This window comes from Branchiostoma lanceolatum, chromosome 2 (genome assembly GCF_035083965.1).
Source record: "Branchiostoma lanceolatum isolate klBraLanc5 chromosome 2, klBraLanc5.hap2, whole genome shotgun sequence".
In the NCBI taxonomy this organism is placed as follows: Eukaryota; Metazoa; Chordata; class Leptocardii; order Amphioxiformes; family Branchiostomatidae; genus Branchiostoma; species Branchiostoma lanceolatum.
In genome coordinates, this window is record NC_089723.1 from 26,905,253 (window position 1) to 26,925,828 (window position 20,576).

At 40.7% G+C, this 20,576-nt stretch overlaps 1 protein-coding gene across 2 annotated transcripts; it reads right to left on the minus strand.

The window, feature by feature from the left end:
• Positions 1–8,187: 8,187 nt before the first annotated feature.
• LOC136428292 (vacuolar protein sorting-associated protein 45-like) lies at positions 8,188–20,285 on the minus strand. 2 transcript variants are annotated; one of them, XM_066417685.1, is made up of 17 exons: positions 20,082–20,285; positions 19,404–19,538; positions 18,662–18,722; positions 18,137–18,216; positions 17,757–17,825; positions 17,366–17,395; positions 16,923–17,011; positions 16,621–16,669; positions 16,339–16,449; positions 15,912–16,046; positions 15,450–15,560; positions 14,397–14,564; positions 13,888–14,046; positions 13,100–13,213; positions 11,898–12,019; positions 11,174–11,305; positions 8,188–10,700 (listed from the first exon to the last, which is right to left on the minus strand). In XM_066417685.1, the coding sequence occupies exons 1-17, from the start codon at positions 20,172–20,174 to the stop codon at positions 10,613–10,615; spliced, it is 1,746 nt and encodes a 581-aa protein (XP_066273782.1). In that variant the 5' UTR covers positions 20,175–20,285; the 3' UTR covers positions 8,188–10,612. The 2 variants fall into 2 exon arrangements, with proteins under 2 accessions (XP_066273782.1, XP_066273783.1); XM_066417686.1 differs by lacking the exon at positions 17,366–17,395 and having other exon boundaries at positions 20,082–20,284.
• Between the last annotated feature and the right edge of the window lie 291 nt (positions 20,286–20,576).

Genomic DNA, 20,576 nt, shown 5'->3' on the forward strand with positions numbered 1-20,576 from the left:
AAACTCCTTACTCAGCAGGATCAACAAACCTCCCTCCTTCTCTACGCGGATGTCGGTTTTCCCCGATCCCCTGAAGGTCGCTGCGTTTTGAAAGGGGTCAAGACGAGGAAGCAACCTCCCCCGCCTCACCGTCCATCATCCGGACTGCTGGCAGATGGATTTTCATCTTCCCGGGCTTAATGTGATGTTTGGAATTCCTTTGTAATCCCCGCTTACGGATAGCCTGGGTACCATCCTCCGTGGTTAGACCACTGGCTCTCACTGATTCGCTTGCCGCGTTGCAGCCATTGCTTGGTAACTACGGAGGATGGTACCCAAGTAGCTGACAGAGACTCAAAATTCGTCAGGGATACGAGAGAGTGATTTTACTGGCTCTGGACATGTTTCTTTCACTGGCTGCACAAATGCTGATAAATGAATAACTTATAAGCATATACGCCAGTTTGAAACCGTTTATTCATCATGTAACTGTCTAGAACTAATAGCGATGACTTGGTTAACCAATCAACCATCCGAATCAATAACTAGGTCACTCATATACCTGTCAATCATTTTATAGCAACTTACAGAATAATCATTTTATAGCAACTTACAGAATAATCAATCACGTTAGCCATCGATACATTACTAACTTGATTGGTGGGTCAATCAACCAGCTAACAAATGTGATTGAGTTGCCTATCCGTGCCTCTGCCCATTGATAAAGCGCCGTTAGGAGGTCGCCTGACAAGCCGATCGTCCGAGTAATGAATAACCCCAGACTAGAGCTTGTGGAGCCAGAGTGTGAAGGATCGGACTGTAATTACATCATTAGCACGGCAACGTGTAGAATGCTTAAGGTGAAATTACTCTCTCAGCATGTGTGCGTTTCTCTCGAGCTCATTACGCCAGCGAGAGAAGTTGTTAGGAGTAGCTGTTATAAAAGAGGCTAGGACAAGATATTTTCAGCCGTATCAACAGAGCAGACCCAATACAGTATCACTGTCCTCCATTTTTTTAACTCCATGAAAACGGAGGTTATGTTATCGGTCTGTGTGCTTCTTTGTATTGGTGTGTGTTCGTTCAGTAGTTGAGTGGCAGAATGTGAGGCGGAAGACTGCTTGGCCCTGGCCCAAAGTTGGTCCCGCAGCTGGCAGGATGGGAAGGTTGGCTTAGCCCGGGTCACGCATAGACAGAATTAGCGAGAAATTCACAATGGTGAATTAAACAAGAAATTCTAGATATTTCACGAAAGTTTGAGATTTCCAATTTTTAGTTTTCTTCAAAGGAACTTGATTCGCAGTAAAAAAAATCATTACTTTAAACATGAAGTGCGGAAAAGATTTGGATCACCTGACGTGAATAGCAGATTACAGGTATTCAAGGTGTGATGGAAGACATGATTGATCTCAAGATACAATCAAAGTACACAAGGGAGTCCTCATTCTTTCTCGGCAGCCATTGTGTGGAGCGGTTTCGCTGTGCAGACGTTCGATATCACATCAGATAACAGCCTCTATCATGGACAAATGACACGTTACGACACAATGGATGGAAGCACATCGGCACTGCGATAACTATCTCCAAGTTTTCACAATCGTTTTCCGACAGCTACAATTGATTTTGTAGTGAAGAAGTATTTCATTCTCCGTTGAATTGATAATAGGGACGCCAGCAATTCAGATCTTGAAAGTTTTGGGAGGCAAATTAAGCAACTAGGCTTTTACGTGTCATTTTCTTGGATTAGAAATAGGTTTGATGCGTATATAACGTACTGTCTGCGCGCGTTTTGCCATGCACGTAGCGTTGTAAAAGTTGGGTCAACGTAATTTGAACTGCATGGGTGAAGCTTGCTCACAATCATTCTACTTCCTACATTTCTATAGCCTCAATTCTCGTTTTCTTGACATCTATTTCGACCTTTCAGCTAGCTCCGGATCCCCGCGGGGGACACACATTCAGCAATTCAACGAGAGGCAGTGTCTTTATTACATGCACCTAAAGCTTAGGGCCAGACATTATGGGACTAACATAAAGTCGGAATCACAATAATACTGTTAATATTTCCAATTTGAATAGAAACCGGCTATTGTATTTCTATACGACACAAGGCCAGTTTTGTTTTTTGTATAAATTTACTTACTTTCTTAGAATCAAAAGAACGGATTAATTGATATGAATGAATATCCAGTCGACGAATTACATTAGTTTTTGTATAATGAACAACGACGGCGTTTATGCCAGTTTATATTCTTCCTTGTGCTTTGCTAATAGAAGTGGAAACGTGACACAAGAATTTCCGATGCAACCTCGCGGGTCTGAATGGGAAAACTCGCCATCCTGACCCTTAGGTCATCAGGAGTAATACTTCCTGCATCACAACATGACCAGACGGGTATCAAACCTGACAGGGTGACGGGCCTTAATACACGTCAGGTATACAAGATTGGGCCTCACGGGAAGAAGTCGGTTATTTTGCCTCTTCCCATTCTCCAACGCAGAGCCTCGCCCGTGGCCTATGCAATATAGAGAAGGGCAGAAGGCTCTGCTAAACCGGCCGGGCTGAGGTTTCCACTTTTGTGGACATGGCCTCTAACCAGCTGTCAGCCAATCAGAGAATTGGCTTTACCTAAAGAAGATATTTAGGCGATCCTCTGATTGGCTGACAGCTGGCAACAAATGTATTTGTCAGGGTAGAGGTTGCAATCTAGCAGAATAGGCCGCAGATCCCTATATTTAGAGATATCCCCTAAAAAGACATTAAGAACATGTCAACATTGATTAATATCAATTGATCGACTTAACATTTGAGATTCATAAATGGAAGACCAGCCTAACACATTCCTAGCATCCTGCTCGGAGTTTCTGTTGACAGAGAATCGGCAATTCTGCCAGATCGCAACCTCGAGCCTGACATACTGTAAATGCATTTTAAGTTCGCGTGGCTTTTATTTCGCGCTAAGGCGAATATGGAGTGTTTGCGGTGGTTTTAAGTTTGCGGCAGCGCTATAGTCACATACTGCTACAGTATTGGATAAAAATGTTCGCGGTGGTTTTAAGTTTGCGGTGAAACAGTCGCCGCGAAAACCGCAAACATAATATCACCGCGAACATTTCTGCATTTACAGTATACATTTATGACGGTGCACGGCAATCTTGCAGTCCAACGGCAACCGTAACATTCTCGTGGAACGACCGCAATTGCCCTTGGTTGTCATATTCCTATTTTTGTCAAACTAAGTTACGAGTATTCTATGTGTTTATTACCCTGTCCCTTGAGTGTTTTACGGCACCATGCTAATACCCATGACCCCCTTTGGTATTCTCATCATGCCATACATTACAAATGTCTAAGCTGAGGAAACTATGACAAAACTACTGAGGAAAGTGAAAAGATAAAGAAGACCATCATGTACTTAATGAATACGAGCTACATGGACTTAAAAATTGATGAAAACAGACTGGGACTGATAAAGTCAGAAAAAGGCTACAGACCCGAGGTACTGGGATCGATCCACACGGTTGAACATAAAATCGGTCCTCATTATGCTCGGTTGTTACCCGACATTGAGTACTCCCTGGGGATAAGGGTAGTGGGTTTATACCCTGTCCGTGTCCGCGCGGGCCGCCCCAGTTTAACTGCGGTTACTGATGAAGTGTATCCGCTCCAGGGTATGAGATAACCGGGTGAAGCGATGAATGAAATATGGACCGTACAACAGCAACATACAACCATGCATACCCCTACACAGTAATGGGATTTTCATGTATATTTTCCTTACGGAAGAGCTTCATTTTTGCGTGTATAAATATACAGTGTATTTATAAGAGGGCAGCCACAAAAACGTCGCGATCCTCCCTCCCAACATCTGCTTGGGGATTAATCAAGGTACCAATGAATGGGGCGTGGTGACGCACATATATCATAACGGTGTGTGAGTGTATCACGATCTGATGGGTATATTGAACTACATTCTATGAGAGTATGCATACTCCGGCATAGTCCAGACACACGTGCATATATGATAATAAGTAATCTATTCCAACAGGTTTGTGAATATTAGTCGTCCAGGAAATGGAAGAATAAAAGTTTAATTCAATCTATACAACTGGATTACAGTATGAAATTATTCCACGGAAAAGAGATGGAAAGATATACCATGTATTGATACATTCTTCCATCACTGATTTAAAGTGTCAGGTGGACACTTTAAACGTCTGATAATTTCATACTGTGTCCAGTTGTATAGATTGAATAAACATTTATCATTAATCTATTCTAACGTTCCTCTTCGCCACTTGTAGGTGGCAACACGCCTGACCCACGGATCTACGTTATATCAGGCTCCGGAACGTACAACAAGAAATAATCAATTCTCATCTGTATGAAGCAGTCAGTCAAGCACAAGATTCGGCAACAGTTACGTCCAGTTCAGTGAACGACTTCAAATTCAGTGGACGGCCAACTAGCGGTGTAGAACAGTGTCATCTTTCATATCAGGTGAGGTCTCCGATGTAATCCGTGATTACTGCCGCACGGCTAAGTGCCTCTGTAACGCCCCGTGGCCTGCTGCTCCTACAACAACTCTCGTCCCGCCTCTGTCGTCGTGACAAATCTGCCGCTGTGATTAGAAATACTCACTTGATCCTGGCACGCGGCGGCTCTCATGTACCAAACACTCCAGGGCGCAACATTCCCAGTCCACCCGTCATGCTGGTGGCTGCTCTTTGCACACACAGAGGCTACAAATCTGTAGTCTTCTATGTGGCGGAATTCTAGTGCAGTGCTTTACGATACCCGCCCGGGCCGAAGGCTCAACAACTGGCCGGCTCCGCCGGGGCTAGCATGGCCATTTACGGGACGCACCCACGCCAACTCACCTTGTCTGAAATATAAGACTGACGTGCTTAACATTCACTCAAGGGCTGTACAACACTCCGATGGGATCGTGTGAAGAGCACCACATCACGGCAACTACACATCTGAGGGGACGTAAAATGCGAGCATCAGAGAAAAACGCGGAAATTACCCAAACACCCATCGGCCAACACTACATCCATTCCAATGAGCTTGTTAGATGTATATGTACGCGCCCACGCCCGATTAAAGTGAAAAAAATCGATAACTCTTTCTCGGTCAATTGATCAGAAAGCTTTTCCCTTTTAAGGAAGCTAATGCAAGTTTATGCGAAGCGATTGTTCCGATGTGCTAAATGTTGTATGCGTGACCTATGGGGTTATCTAAGGGGACAGTCTGCTGTTTGGATTCATGAATTGTCCAGCAGCACAACAGCAACTGGACACAGTAATTATAGTACAGTATTTGGTATCTAGGACATTTCCGAATGCTCCATTCTTCAAGAAAAGACAGCATTAAACAGAGCCACTTTGGGTCATTCTGCAATGTATATGCTTGGGATGACCGATGTAGGCCATTGTCGTAACACAGTAAAGAGAGTCGCAACATAGTAAAGAGGCTGTACTATTTGTTTACAGTGTGTATTAGCTGCAGCAGTAGTATAGGTGCACGGCACAGAAATTCAAGGGCAGATCAAAAGTTTACGGTGCCATTCCGACAATTGTAAAAGTGAGTACACTCTTAGCAATTGCAATGGTAAATTATTTGATTGCCTTGCGAGGCCTTATCTAAATGGCATTGGGCATGGTCCTTTCTTATTGACTGAAGTACACCGCTGTGCTAAAGAAAGAGAAGACGTGACCTTGAGAAAAACAACGTCCCAAGTAAAATGATTGGAACGACTGTAGATTGGTAATAACACAACCCCAAATGTACAAACAGTAAAGAGCTGCCTTCAGAAAGAACGTCTCAACTAAAGAGTGCGCCACAAACTAATCCATACCAGAAAGCAAGGCAGATTAAATTTATTATTGTGGATCCTGTTTGTAAACATTAACAGATTGCCTTAGTCTCTCGGCTATCAGCACAGGGATTCTTTACACCCCAGTTTTCGGATAATCAACTTTTAGAGACGACACCGACTCTAAGTCTTTCCACTTGACCGGTTGCGATCACAGCACCTGATGAAATCATGCTACAGCAGAGGTAGAGAAAGAGGGCAGTTATCTTGTTACGTCTGGAGCTTCACCTCCACGGGAGGTACTAATAGAACTGTTGCAGAAACTGTAATCGGTAGGGCTCATGAATATAAATGGGAAAAGATCCTGAAAGGGGGTCTATGCCCATAAATGCAGTTTAGAGTTTATTATCAAAGTTAAAATCAGTTCCTGTCATCATGTATTGGATGATGCTTATCTCTTTCACTTGATGTAGAATAATCACATTTACCGGTTCTTTGCATAATGTGATGTCAGTGTCGTGTGGATGTGATATAGAAATGCATGCTACATTGAATGGATAGATTTTCTACGCTAACCTTTGGACAACTTGGTTGGCAGTCAAAAGTTTCTTTTTCTCAGCCGTCTAACACGCTTGCCGCATTCTACACCCTAAACTTGAGTCCCTAATTTTACTTACTGATTGGGTGGCGGTAACTTTCGAGGTGGCAAACGGGTCATCCAGTAAATTGAATGTCGTCGGTAGGATTACTGACTTGAAGCCTTCATTTTTCAAAGCAATCCTTTACTGCTCTTGATGGGATGTGGGTTATTCTAATAAAACATGGAGGAGATAAGTATAATTTGCATAATACATGTCCGATGATGTTAACTTCAACATGAATTACATGTGTCGCAATCATGAAGTTCCCTTCATTATCAGGGTCAAAGACATTACCTTGTGATATACAAATGTACACAAAGTTTCTTCTCAGCGATGGGGTGCGAATAACGTGAATTCATTGATAGATAAAACGGCCAAGAACTAGTAAATGTGCACCTTCGTTTTCACCAGTCCCCGGCGTTATAGACTGAACTCAAAAGAAGTGAATAACTGCACGAATTTCCCCAATGGAACAGTCTGGCACGACTGCCACATTACACGCGATTAGGATCACCCTTCCTAGCATTGCCGCACCGGTAAGGATGATTTTGACGGATTGGCTAGTTAAAGGTAATCCAAGAGAAGAGCATCAGGCGGGCTCTTTAACAAAACCAATTTCCCGTAGTTGGTCCACGTGGGCTATAAAGATATCCTATCTCCTGGCGAAAAACATGAACTTAATATCACCGACTCCGTATAGCACAAACGCATGCCTCCTTCTTGGTGCTGTATTCTTTGTGCAATGTTACTCAAATTTGCCAGTTGGGTGACAATCAAAACAATTCATCACAATCCTCACAATTTTCAATCCTGCCTTCAAAACGAAACTCGCGCATGAAAGGCCCATTTTAGAAGGCTCTTTTGCACCAGTCTTTTTTTATTTTCTATCAAAGGCATATGCGTGGTGATATTGGGAATCCACAGGGTAAGATGCTGTCAGAGCAGCACGGCAATTTTGTCTACTTGCTGCCCCCTGGGACTAGGCTTTCTGGCTGCCTGTTATAACTTGGGAAATGACACTCATATCATACACATGATCTATGACAAAGGAAGGAAGCTCATTTCGACTCTCATATTGAAGACGGTATATAGCCTAAATCATATGTCACACTTGAAGTAGGTGAATGATACATTCACCGTGCATATGGCACTGAAGTTCATTAGTATTACTCTCATTGTGTCGAACGTCAATGGAAACTAATAGGCATGCAACAGCTTTAAGTGGAACTTAATCAAACATTGATGATTTGGGAAGGAGAATGGATGTAACGGCATCCCACTCGGTTCTCACTTTGCCGTGAATAGTGAGTTTAGACATAAAAAAACACCATTTTTGTTATTGGCGTATGCAATACATTTTTTCTATGAAAATAAATGAACATGAAACGCAACAGAACAGAACAGTATGCAGTTTCATTTACTGAGTCCAATCTCACCATAATCTTACATTTCCTGATTTAATTGGTGGCAAAACGAGAAAGCCATTAACGGTTTTCATGTTTATATCCCATCTGGCTTATCAACAATTTTGTCAGGATTTTCTTATAATATTTGGAGCAGTTTACAGATTTAAAGGGATTTCAGGACCATCGTATGATTTAAAACCATCTGTTCATTTTACTTATGCATGATACTGGTAAAACACTTTTACCAGTATTCAAATCAACTACATATGCTTATCACAACTATGTGTTTATCATATCAATATGTTAACATAGCTACATAATAAAAACAAACACTACTAGTCATTGTTTGTGCAATGTACATGTATTTTAATATATATGTTGAAACTGCCATTGCAAAGAAAGGACCCTACTTTGGCATCAGTTGTACTGTCAAGAGATAAAAATGCCAGTTAAAATTACATTGCACAATACTTCAGCTGGCATGTAACGTTACAGGTATGCTTTAGAAGAGGTTTGTATTCCCCTGCTGTGTACTTATTTGTAAAGTATGTCATTCATAGCAAGTCCCAATGGTAAAGTCTTCTGCAGAATAATAATACATCAGGAATAGGAGCTGTCATCACTGTACTTACATCTCTATTGGGACTGATGGCAATCATATCTATTCATCAAAACAAGTACTCCTTTTGAGAGTGGCCCTCTTTCCAACATACATCAAGCCTGCCTTAGCATTGTAAAGTAAGCATAGTTACACAACTGATGTTTTTGCAGCGGCTACAGTAATGGTGGTGCTTTGTCCTTAGGCTGAGGTTCAACCGATTTACCTTTCTTTACAGTAATGGTCTAGTAATAGGTAAATCTATACCCTTCGGAGGCCATGGGCAAAACGAATGCCTCACACCAGACTGTACTAAGGAAATTTAAAGTTTTTCTCTGGGATAAGACTGGACCACAGGCACCTTACAGTTTATACTTTTGCAATATATTTTGTCAGTGCTATTGCCCTCCTTCTGCTGAGACATTGGACATCATTACAGCAGCAATTGGTTAAACCTAAGCATAAATATACTAAGTGAGAATAGCAGAATACAACTGTTTATACAAACATATGTATATCTGGAAAAGTCTACATAATACATATCATCCCAACAGATGACACGCAATGCAAAACCTTGTTTAACTTTACACCTCTGTATAATTCACATTGACACCTGCATATTTCATGAACTTCCCCAAAGTAGACACGTCAAGGTGTGTCAAGGTTAATGTACTCCCTCCAGTCACCAACAAGTCCCTGGAGAAAACAAATTGTGGCACCTGTGCAGCAGAACTGATTGATAGCATGATGGGCGTGCTGTAAAATTGAAAAAATTAGCGAGTTCCTTTTTTTGCTGTGGCAGTTGTGTTTTGTATCACTACTATTTTCTCCCAGTCGACCTGAATATGGATACACATTAGCAAGTCAGAGGGTAACATCATTCACTTGACACACTCAAACTGTGGATGGAATTTATCCCTTCCAAACTGAAAGCACTTTACAGTATGCATTGGGGCATGTCTGCCAACTCACACCAGGTCAGCTACAATCCTCCCCAGCATGGATTAGCATTAAGTGGGCGACAGGCCAGGGAAACTAATCCAGTAGGAAAATTGTGATTTATATTGGATTAGTCTGGCAATCAGAGGGTTTCTTCTGCTTGACTGACGACTCTCAGACTGATCTAAAGTTTCCACTTTCCAAAATGATGCATGATTGGGTGCAAAGGCCCAGATGGAAGCAAGCCATTCAGCAGTTGGAGTAAACATATTTTAGTGTTTTGCAAATCTGTTTGGCCTTTCTGTGGTTAGTATATGTAGTAGGCATATAAACTTTGATAACTGAAGACATTCATGTTTGTAATACTTGTGCAGTGAATACATTCTGCCTTACAGGCAAAAATATCTGCCACAGTTCCTTGCACATCTTTCTGTACCTATTCAGTCAAGCGTAAAATGGAATTTGTATTTTTCTATGTGCTCACTCTCTTTACACTGGCAACTTCACTCTTCAGTAACTTTTAAAGCACATTTCCATTGCCTGTACCTAATATGAAAATTGTTCAACTTGCTTCTTGGTCTTTCTACACGGCAGGAATAAGGGACGTGATTACTGATCTGGAATCAATTTCAGAACTACGGCTCAAAGCGCCCCCAAATTGTACACCAGAATGGGTATTGATCAGTGTTCTGTAGGCGGCTCGACGGCAGGTTTTAACATTAAACCTGTCAGACAAGAAATGCGGGTATTCTTTGAATGCAGGGTAAGAGTATCAACATCAAAGCACAGCTTTCCACTTAGGTTAATGACTTCAACTTAGTAAAGAGCAGTAACTTGGCACCGGCAATGCTTATAATATAAGATGTCTGCTCTTCAACTGTCACAAAATACAGCAGTATATCCCTTCTACTGTTGTCAGAGATGCTATCAGCCCAGCCATGTATTAACAACATTTGTTTCAGCCTACGTGCTACAGACATTGTCTCTCGAGATGATTACATTCCCGTGTCACCTTCCTGATTCCAGACTGAACTGATCCAGGTAAGGCTGCAGTTAAGCCTTGCTCACAATACTAGTATACAACAGGTTCAAGTTCATCATTACAACTTCCGGGCTTAACTGATGCCAGAGGCGATGTCTGTATAATGTGTTTGAAGGACAGCAAGTTGACTGTTTGAGCGCTCTAATCTGTGCATCATATTTTGAATATTATCAATTTGAATACAAGACTTATGTCCATCTGTGTTGTGGGGAGGCCTGTGCGTTGGTGTATTGAAATCTCAGACCCTGTGTTGCCTGCCATACCTCCTCCAAGAAGCTGTGGTAAGAAAAAAAAGAAAATAATGGTAATATTGTCAACCTTCTCTGCTTAACCTTTAGCACACTGCAATGGCCTTTTGACTACCAATTCCCGATATTGGTTATGGGTTAGGCAGCAGGGAGAAGGTTAAGCCTGTCATTTAAAAAGAGGCATATTGCATCTGTATTGTAGAGCCGGTATAACCACCCTCTGGTATAACATACCAACTTCAAAGCACATGGCAGCAGCTGGTTACACTATTCGACCTGTAACACCTTACCTTAACACATCTAACCCAAACATTGTTTAAAAAGCTGTTTAGAGGATGCCCTTTCGGTACTGAAAAAGTTCCACTCTACCACAGTTCTCAGAAAATTTTTTGAACTCATCAATCTAGGGTTACTAGATTCTAGCTGACAAGCATGGTCAGGAACATGTAGGTATCTTTTAAAGGTAAATCTCTTTGGTGAACAATATTGCCAAGTCCATACCTCTTTGTGTTGTGAACAGTGGTGCCCCCGAGTACTATCCTGACCCCAGGAGTGGTCCTGTTCATGTTGTGGATGGCCAGAGATTCCTCATACGTCACTCCTCCGATGGTGAACACTATGATATCCTGAGGCCTGAAGCAGGATTACAAATACATGTACCGCTACTGTTGCTAGACCATAAAACATACAACAAAGGCCATTAACTATTTCCTCTGTTATACTATTGTTGAAAATGAAGCTGACTCCTCTACTATGTCCTAAGTCTTCAATTCAAAGATTGATGATATTACTGCACATTCCTTTATTTCTATGTGTCTAGCCAAAAAAAAGGATGACAAAGTAGAAAGCCCGACAAAAACGCCTAAAAACACGTCAAAAACCAGCCGAAACCCACGCTCTGCTTGGAGAGTATTAATTTCTCAGCAGACAGAAAAAAAGGTGTCTTAAGTTTGTGGTTGAAACAATTTCTGTGGTACAGTAACAATTTACTATGGAAATGCATATTTGCAGTGTCATGAATCTGTCACTGTGTTATAAATTTGGTGAATGCTAAAACTGCAAAAATAAAACCACTGCAAGTTACAGTAAGTGATATAAATTGTACAGTACATGTATTTGATAAGAGACTGACAGACTGTGTGGAAAGGGAAAGAGTGGTAAGAACAAATACATACATTGTACAGGAGACGATAGGAAGGATGAGTATTGTATATAACAAACTGACCTGTCCCTGAGGGTGCTGGTGCCCAGGTAAGGGTAACTCCCATCCTTCAGTTTACCCTTAATGAGCTGGTCCAGAACATCTTGCAGCAGGGAAGTGTGCTGAGTGTACACATTCTCCACACCCTACACAAAAAAAACTCATGTTTATCTGTATCTGTATATATCTACACTATATAGCTGGTATAACCGCCATTCGGCATAACACACCATCTTTGCAGGTGAGTGTCGCAGCAGCAGCTGGTTACATTGTATATTACACTGAACGACTTGTAACACCTAAACATTCCACATTTAGCTTTAAGTGTTGTTTAAGAATATCTAATGAGGATGCTCCTACAGTACTTGTTGGCATTGAGTTCCACTCTAGTCTAAGATAGTGCTAGGGGCAAACAAATTTTTGAACACCTCAATTCTGGGTTGATAACTCTTATACTCGAAGGCATGGCTGCTTTTTTCTTCTTTTTGGAGCTGGTATTAGTACTTAGTAGTCGGCACGTCCACCAGTTTAATGATTATTTTGTACATTAAGCATCTGGACATCCATCTTTAACTTCTAGACACATACTGTTTGATGAAGAAATGTAGATTCCTGACATATTGTTGTCATCTCACATGTTAAGCTCTATTTTCCATTTTCTTTCTAATACTTATGCTGAGAGCTATCTGATGTATGACTACCATCCCATCATACTGCAAGGTGATGTTATTCCTCACTCATCCAAAATGACCTTATTTCCCATTCATATCGCATAAAAATACGAAAATCAAAGCAAAAGTACATTCTCGTACTTGATGAATGACTGCATGGTAAGAAGTAGAAGTAAGAAAATCTCTTACAACCGATCCAGAAATACCTCTTTCCATTTTATCTGTGAATTTTGAGCTGAAGCATATTTGATGAATGCTTGCATGGTGAAAACTTGACATGAGCAATCCACCTCCTGAACATTCTAAGCTCTGGTATCTTCACAAATCTTCCCACTACGCCCTAACGAAGTGATCCGTTAGCTGATATCAGATGGTTGACTAGCCCAGGCAGGTTTATGGATTAGATAAGTCACATTAGGAATAGCCACATTATCCCTTAATGGTCTGCAATTACCGTAGCGTGCTCTCGACATGGGCTGATAAAAGATTACAGACATAGATGGCACATTGCAACATTTATCTTAAGTATGCTGTGCACCAAGAAGATGGCTGTACCTTAAGGCCCTTAAGGAGCTTCTTAGTGAAGGAGATGGGGTTGGTGTTGTCTGTGCCGAATAGATCAGTGCCACGTCGCTTGCTTCCTCCGTATTCCACAATCGCTGACACGAGCTGGGAATGATGGAACAGTCAAATTAGTCACTGTTGTGATGCAAACACTGCACAATCCATATCTGCCAATTCTAGTTCAGTTTTCCTTCTCAACAGCACCTGAATGGCTGTCAAAGTCTAAGAAAAATCATAACACCAATTATTCCCCTCAAACTGACAGGAACGAAACAGTCTAGTATATCTTAACAGAACAAAACAGTCAAGTTGCTAGTCTGCAGGTTGGTACTATGATATGTATGAATTACTTGCATACAAAATCACCGATAATCGTTGGATATATCTTGTTCAAGCTGTTTTCCCTGTCTGCATGTACTAATTGCACAGGAGAAATGAATTATAAGTAAACCATATATAAGATCCCAGTGTTGTATTGGAGTACATTGCAATCTGAGTGTTAAATCTTACTATTTAACTTGTTTCAGTATAAATCTAGGAGATAATTTCAAAGCACAAGTAGCCCCTAGCACTTAAGCTGTGTATTGCAACCAGATGTTATGAATGTTTCAATGTTTTCCTTCAAATTCTTTTGTCAATTAATGATAGATTTCATAAGTACATGCACATTGTACATTTTATAGAACCCTTCACAGATAAGCACAATACTGTGGAATCTTAAACTAGCGATCCAATTCACTTGACACATTGTCTGTCATGTTGACTGAGCTGAGACCAACCTTCTTGTATCTATCACTGACTCCCCTCCTTCCCAAGGCGTCCATCATCCAGTGCACCTCGTTGTTGGGATGCCTCTCGTAGCGCAGCGCGTACAATAGGACCAGCCGCACCAGGTCCAGCTCCGACACCTGCTCATCCTGGAAAAGCTTCTTGATACTCTGTAGGAAACAAGGATGTACATGAGCATGTATTTAGAACGTAATGCACAAACCGTAATTAGCCTACTATCTAAACCTATTATAGCTGAAGAGTCTCTTTCGTTCTCTTTGGTCAATGTTGGATCAGAGTAATGGCAGTTGCATATGATATTTCTTTGGACACAACTATATGAACCCATATACTAGATACAAATGCATCAACCTTAAATATGCAAAAACGTATTATAGGTTTGGCTGCCCATTAGACTGTGGCTATTACAAAGGGCTAGCCCTGCTGACAAAGACAAGACATTACAATGGATTTAGACATGGACAGCATAGTAATCTGTAACAGTATTCTTCATTCTTACCTGCAGGTGGTTGGAATGGTCAGACTTGCAGGCAAGCTCCTGCTCTACCTCGGACACCTCCAGGAGCTTGTGGCCCCCCACCAGGCGAGACAGCTCTCCCACCACGGTCACATGCTTGGCAACCGTACCAGACATCTTCTTGAACTGTGGGTAGTTCTCCACAAATGCCTGGACAAGGAACATAGGACTTAACTGACATGTCTTCTTCTTTTGTCATCCTCAATGTAGCTGGAAGTAGTGCAATGCAGGGTCACTAGGCTCACATCTTTAGCCATGAGCACTTCTTGATAAGTGTGTTGGGTTCTTTTATGAGCAGAGGTTTGAAGTCTGAGGTTAACATATGAAGCTCCCTCCACCGGCTTTACGTCACCACCCGAAATGACAAATGCAAGCCTTTACAACATGTCCAAGCTGGGGCCGATCCTGGGATTGAACCCCCATCAACGGATCCACAGAATTTGACACATATGACATAGCAGTGGGATGGCTTACCACTCATGCCGTGTAATGTAGATTATACTCATTGATGGATTGTGCCCATACATTGATGGGTAGTCAGAGATGGCAACTTTAAGATTTCATTTCACAAAGAAATTTTGTGTGTACATGAATATCCTTCATTACTGCCTTCTTCATTATTTTTCTATCACAGCTTTGACACAAAACAATGTGGGGTCGTGTGGCGCAACGGCAGAGCGTTCGGCTCAGAACCAAGAGGTCCCGAGTTCGAATCCTGTCGTGTCACTGATCTTGTGCCCTTGGGAAAGGCACTTTACACGAATTTCCTCACTCCACCCAGGTGTAAATGGGTACCTGACTTCGGTTGGAGAAGGTCGTATTGAGGTCACCTGGTGGCACCGAATGGCAGCTGCCCAGACCCTTGCGACATATCCACAAAATGCAAGTGTGGATAGATTAGGTATATGTTATGTATTAAATGAAACATGTCAACCCTGCATCAATTCAGCGCTAGAAAGGCTGCCATTACGGGTAATTTCTGACCAATAAAAACCATTATTATTATTAGTCAGATTACAGCAAAAAGTTGGTCACCTTCATATCTGCAATGGACTCCACTTTCTGCTGGCTCTTGGTTTTCTTCTGGAAGTCCTCCATTAGTTCTTTGATGTTGGAGCCAATCTCTCCAAAGTTTAAGAACATATTCTATGGAAAACAATGACACAAAAGGGCAAGCATAAATCAATTATCAGAATATGAATAAGGGCTTTAAAAAGTAACAGTTACAGAATGTCATGAATTTATGGCACATTTTAGTACACACAACAATATTGGTCCTTGTTATTTGAATAACCTGACTTTTGTTTCTTTGCATACAAACACATCATGTGAAAGGTTTTACTAAAGAGACAATCATGCTTGGTCATGACTTCTAACAAGTTATTTGATGTAATACAAGAAGCTGCCACTTCTAGTACATACTTGCAAAGAAGTTACAGCAGGGGACAGTTATACTGCTAGGCTATTAGTAATGTAAATTTAGACACACATACTTACACTAGCATAGAACTCATCATGTTCTGCAGACAGCACGACCTCCCTCAGGTCGCGGCTGATCCCGGGGACTGATGACAGGTCGATCCTGTTGTTATGGATACCTAACAACTCATGCACCATAGCCTGGTACGTCCACTGCAAACAGATAATCGCATACGGGACTTGTCACTTTGAGCAGCTGCCACAATGCTAAAGGATTATGCAGGGATGTAATAGACTCTAGAAACTGTGATAACCTTGAGACTGTAAATGGGGTTTACTAAACAAAGGACCAGTCTACCAAAAGTAGAAAATTCATATTGATTACTACTGACAGTACAAGGCTCAGGAAGTCTAAGAATTCTCCATTTTACATATGATTTTTACTAGTAGTGCATGTATGTATGTATACATCCTTTTGTAAAGTAGACAGGAAGTGTTAAGACACCTGGTTAAGCAGTGGGGTGACTGGGTCATCTCTCCGGTCCAGGATTAGTAACAGTGGCGGGACGTCAGGCTTCCTGAAGTCAAACAGACCTGCCTCTTTGGAGATGACTTGCTGCAGGATGGAAACAATTTTGTAAAGGATGAACCTCGACAACACCAAGTATCCACTCTTAAGTTGTGCACAAAGAACTTTGTTAACCAATAACAAGATGGAAGTTCAGAGGTATAACACTTGTTGACACCAAAATCAGCCTTAAAGGTTTATCTTTAGCCATGTACTTACCCTGACATTTTCAGCTAATCGTTTGGCCATCTCTGACGAGTTCTGGAACCTGAGAAAAGTAAAATATTAGAAACATAATAAGAAGCTTTCGCACATGTTTTTATAAGGTTATGCCAGCAAGACTGAAGGTAAACGATATACATATGGATACAAATGAATGGTTTATTGACATGGTTTATTGATATGACATAAACTTATGTCAATAAACCAGCCATCCATCCACCTTTCCATCCATCCATTAATTTCCATCAACAGCTATAACAAAAACAAGGGAGCCACAACAGTCCTATAGTAAGGCATACCTGATCATGGGACACTTCTTGAGAGCCAACAGAAGAGCGGTGAGTCCCTGGCAGCTTCTGGCCAGGGCCTGAGACGTCCAGTTGATTCCCTGTCAAGAATGATATGATGCATTATTTCTGCTTTATCCATTATAGTCTTCTGACTTTTTGAACGACAGTCGTATTTAACAATAAACAAGCAGTTTGTTCTATTTCAAGACAGTTTTTAACACAGATAGATTACAAGGACGTTGAACTTGAAAAAAAGCAACATCTGAACAAAGTAACAAACAAGCAAACAAACAAGCAAAACAGAATAAAGCAACTTTTGATGGATAATATATGCACTATTTGGAAGTGAAAACTTTTTCAAGATTGAAAAAAAAACCTCATTGACGATTTTTTCCTATAAGAAACAAAGGAAAATGCACTAAGGGCAGACCACAGAAGCAAGATACAAATACCTGATGAGGGTAGAAAGGAAGAGAAGTAACCTGTGAGAATAAAGGACCATGCTGATGTTTAGCTGTATCACTGCTTTGCAATACAAGTACAGCTGTTGGTTATAAGTGAATTATAGCATACAACATATATAAAGGAAAGGCAGATGACCTTCAGGTGCAACATGGCAAAATATACCCCTCAGCAGAATATACCAGGGTACATTCTGGACAGGGGGACATTCTGGTCTGTTACACTGGTTATGCAGAAAAGAAGATGAAGAAAAGTGGCAGAGGAAAAGAGGAAAACACGGACAACATATCGTTTCATACATCTGTTTCATATTATTATGCTATCATCTTTACACAGTGAGAAACATGAATGGGGGAAATTTAAAGAAGCCACAGCTTTTACCTGGCTACAACCAGTGAGGTTGAATGAGAATAGATGTGGGTTCACAGCTATGTAGTCGCCATAGAATTCCTGAAACACAAGTAGGTAAGACACAATTTTCACCTGTTATTCAAGTTCATCATGGATGTAAGACTAGAAAGGCAACATTTGCACCTAAACATAGGATATTTCAATCCCTCTCCCTCCTCATGCAAAAATGGTCTGTTCCAAATCAACCTTTGGACAGAAATTGAGCATCTCAAAGTTACTTCTGTTCAAAAAATCTTAAAACAAATAAATCTTAACTGTATGGAGTGAGTTATAAATTATGATAAAAAATGTTATTTTTGCCTGTCTTGGAGACAAGATATTTCTTATATTCCACATAAATGACCTCTCACCTGTACTTCTCTAACCACCTCCTGTTCATCATTCTCTGCAAGGATCTTCACATCACTTTTACTGATGACATTACTGAAATCTGAAACACACACCTAGTCAGGAACAGGCAACAATAAAGGTCTTTTATACAGATCCTGCTAAAAGTGATTTCCTACGTATAAGCTTGTCATCCTTTTTCATACCTAGTCAAACGGTTATCTTAAGTTGTGGATAAAAACTTATCAACTTAAGTCCGGCTTAGCTATTGAGCAACCTAATATTTGTTTTTCAATGATTTAACATGAGCTTGGCAAATCTGCTGTAAAACTTGCCATGGAATCTTCATTATATGTTTGAGCTGTGAACAGTTCGAAATATTATCATAATATCATATCATATCACATAACATTGTGCACTACTAAACCGTGTTGCTTTCGAGTGGTTCATACTTACATGCTAGTATTTTTCATATCATTTTTGTCATATCATATCATATCATATTGTACACTACTATATTCTGTTGCTTTTGATTGGTTCATACTTACATATATAATATATCCCATATCTTGGATTCTTCAGTTCCTGTGACAAGAACTCAACATTCTCCTGCAAGGCAAACAATAACCCCATTTTAGTTGAATCTGTTATTTCCTTTTGAATACACCAATAAAGAGAAAAAAAAGAATAACCCCATTATATATATATTACTAGTGTATGATGTAAGGTACTTTAGATACGACTTTGAATCAGACAGTGTTACCAAATAAAAACCCTGCTTGTGGTTCCTATAAGCTAGTAGATTATGGTTTGAGATGTGCATGCACAGTACAATGCATTGTTGAAGGCCCCTGGCAAGATATAAAGAATGGCCAGGGGCCTTCAACTTTGACATATTACCAGCAATGCATCATACTGCACAGTGTGCACTTCAAACCATAGCCTAGTATTCCATTAGATGCTACAAACATAATACTAGTATGTAGCCTAGAGATGGTGGCAAACCCAAATAAAGACTAACTATTGTAGACTACTATAATTCACTTTATCTTCACGGTAGCAAAATTTCAAGGTGGAAGGAAAATGGACATTTTCACTGAGCTTTAACTTTACGGTGGGGGAAAGTGATTTACAGAACGGATGTGTGATGGAGTCATTAAAAATTACAACAGGTTTTTCATGGTGATGATAAGTTCACGGTACAGAGGACAGGTGACCATGAAAACACTGAACATAAAGTTACAGTGAAAGAAACAAGAATTACGTGAAAGAAACAAGAATTACAGTAACCTTTGTTGGTCGGAGAAAGCAGATGCACTTGAGGTGCTTCATGATCTCCCTTCCCTGGGAGTCCAGCCTCTCAAACAGGTACACCTCCTTCTGCAGGATCTCAGACTGGGCATACACCATGCTCACTATGCTGGTCTGGAAAAGAGGAAAGAACACATCCACACTTGAAGTTGAAACCTACTTTATACTCTGATGGAAAATCATACTATGTACATATATTTGTATTTATTCACAATGAGATAAGTCATTTCACTGGGTCAGCCAAGGCAGCTTTCGCTGGTAGCGGCTATATCACTATGTGGGAACTATACACCAGCATAATTCTCGCTATCAAAATTAAGTTACAGAGTTGGAGTATAACGTTCATTTCTTCAGTACAGTCATGCAGTCGTCCATACAGCAGGAAAAATAACGCGTTATAACGATCTCATTGAAAGTAATTTTCCCAAGTTTTTGTATGTATACGCTGTCTGTCTGCCACTGACCTTTCTTTTACTTATAAGTTATACAGTGTGTGTCACTTCTAAACAGACACCCTGTTCCTCTACACAATATATTGATGCTGTTTTGTCTGAATCCTGTCACAGGTAGCTTGGTAAATTTAGGATTTCATCTTCTGCAAAATTGACAACGTTACCAGAATACAATTTTGTGGTCAATACGCCCCCCGCCATTTACCGTGTCCTTGTCCATCAGTAGAACCTTCATGCCCGGCCCACTGTCTTCTATCATCTTCGCCACATACTGCTTCACCGCCAGCACCACATTCATTGTGAATAAGCGTCTCAAACACTCAGGATTTGTAAAATAAGTAAAATTCAACACAATCTACTTTCAGACGGCAGCCATCTTTGACCGACGAAATCGTTTGTTCCATTCCACTTGTAGGGGTGCTAATATCGATATATATTTAATTTGGTCATACATGGTGAGAAGATATGAAAAAGATATTTATCGATAAGCATACATATATAAATTGATTAGATTGCTGTTATAATTGTAGCTGGCTTACCAAAATAAAGATCAAAGCCTTAGATCTATATTTTCACCCCTATAGCGTATATCGTTCCATCCAATGACCCACTAAGTTGATTGACACGCCTATTAATGATCACCTGATCAAATTGCACTATCTCATTGGCCAAAGCTTTAATTTTGATTGACAGTCTGGAT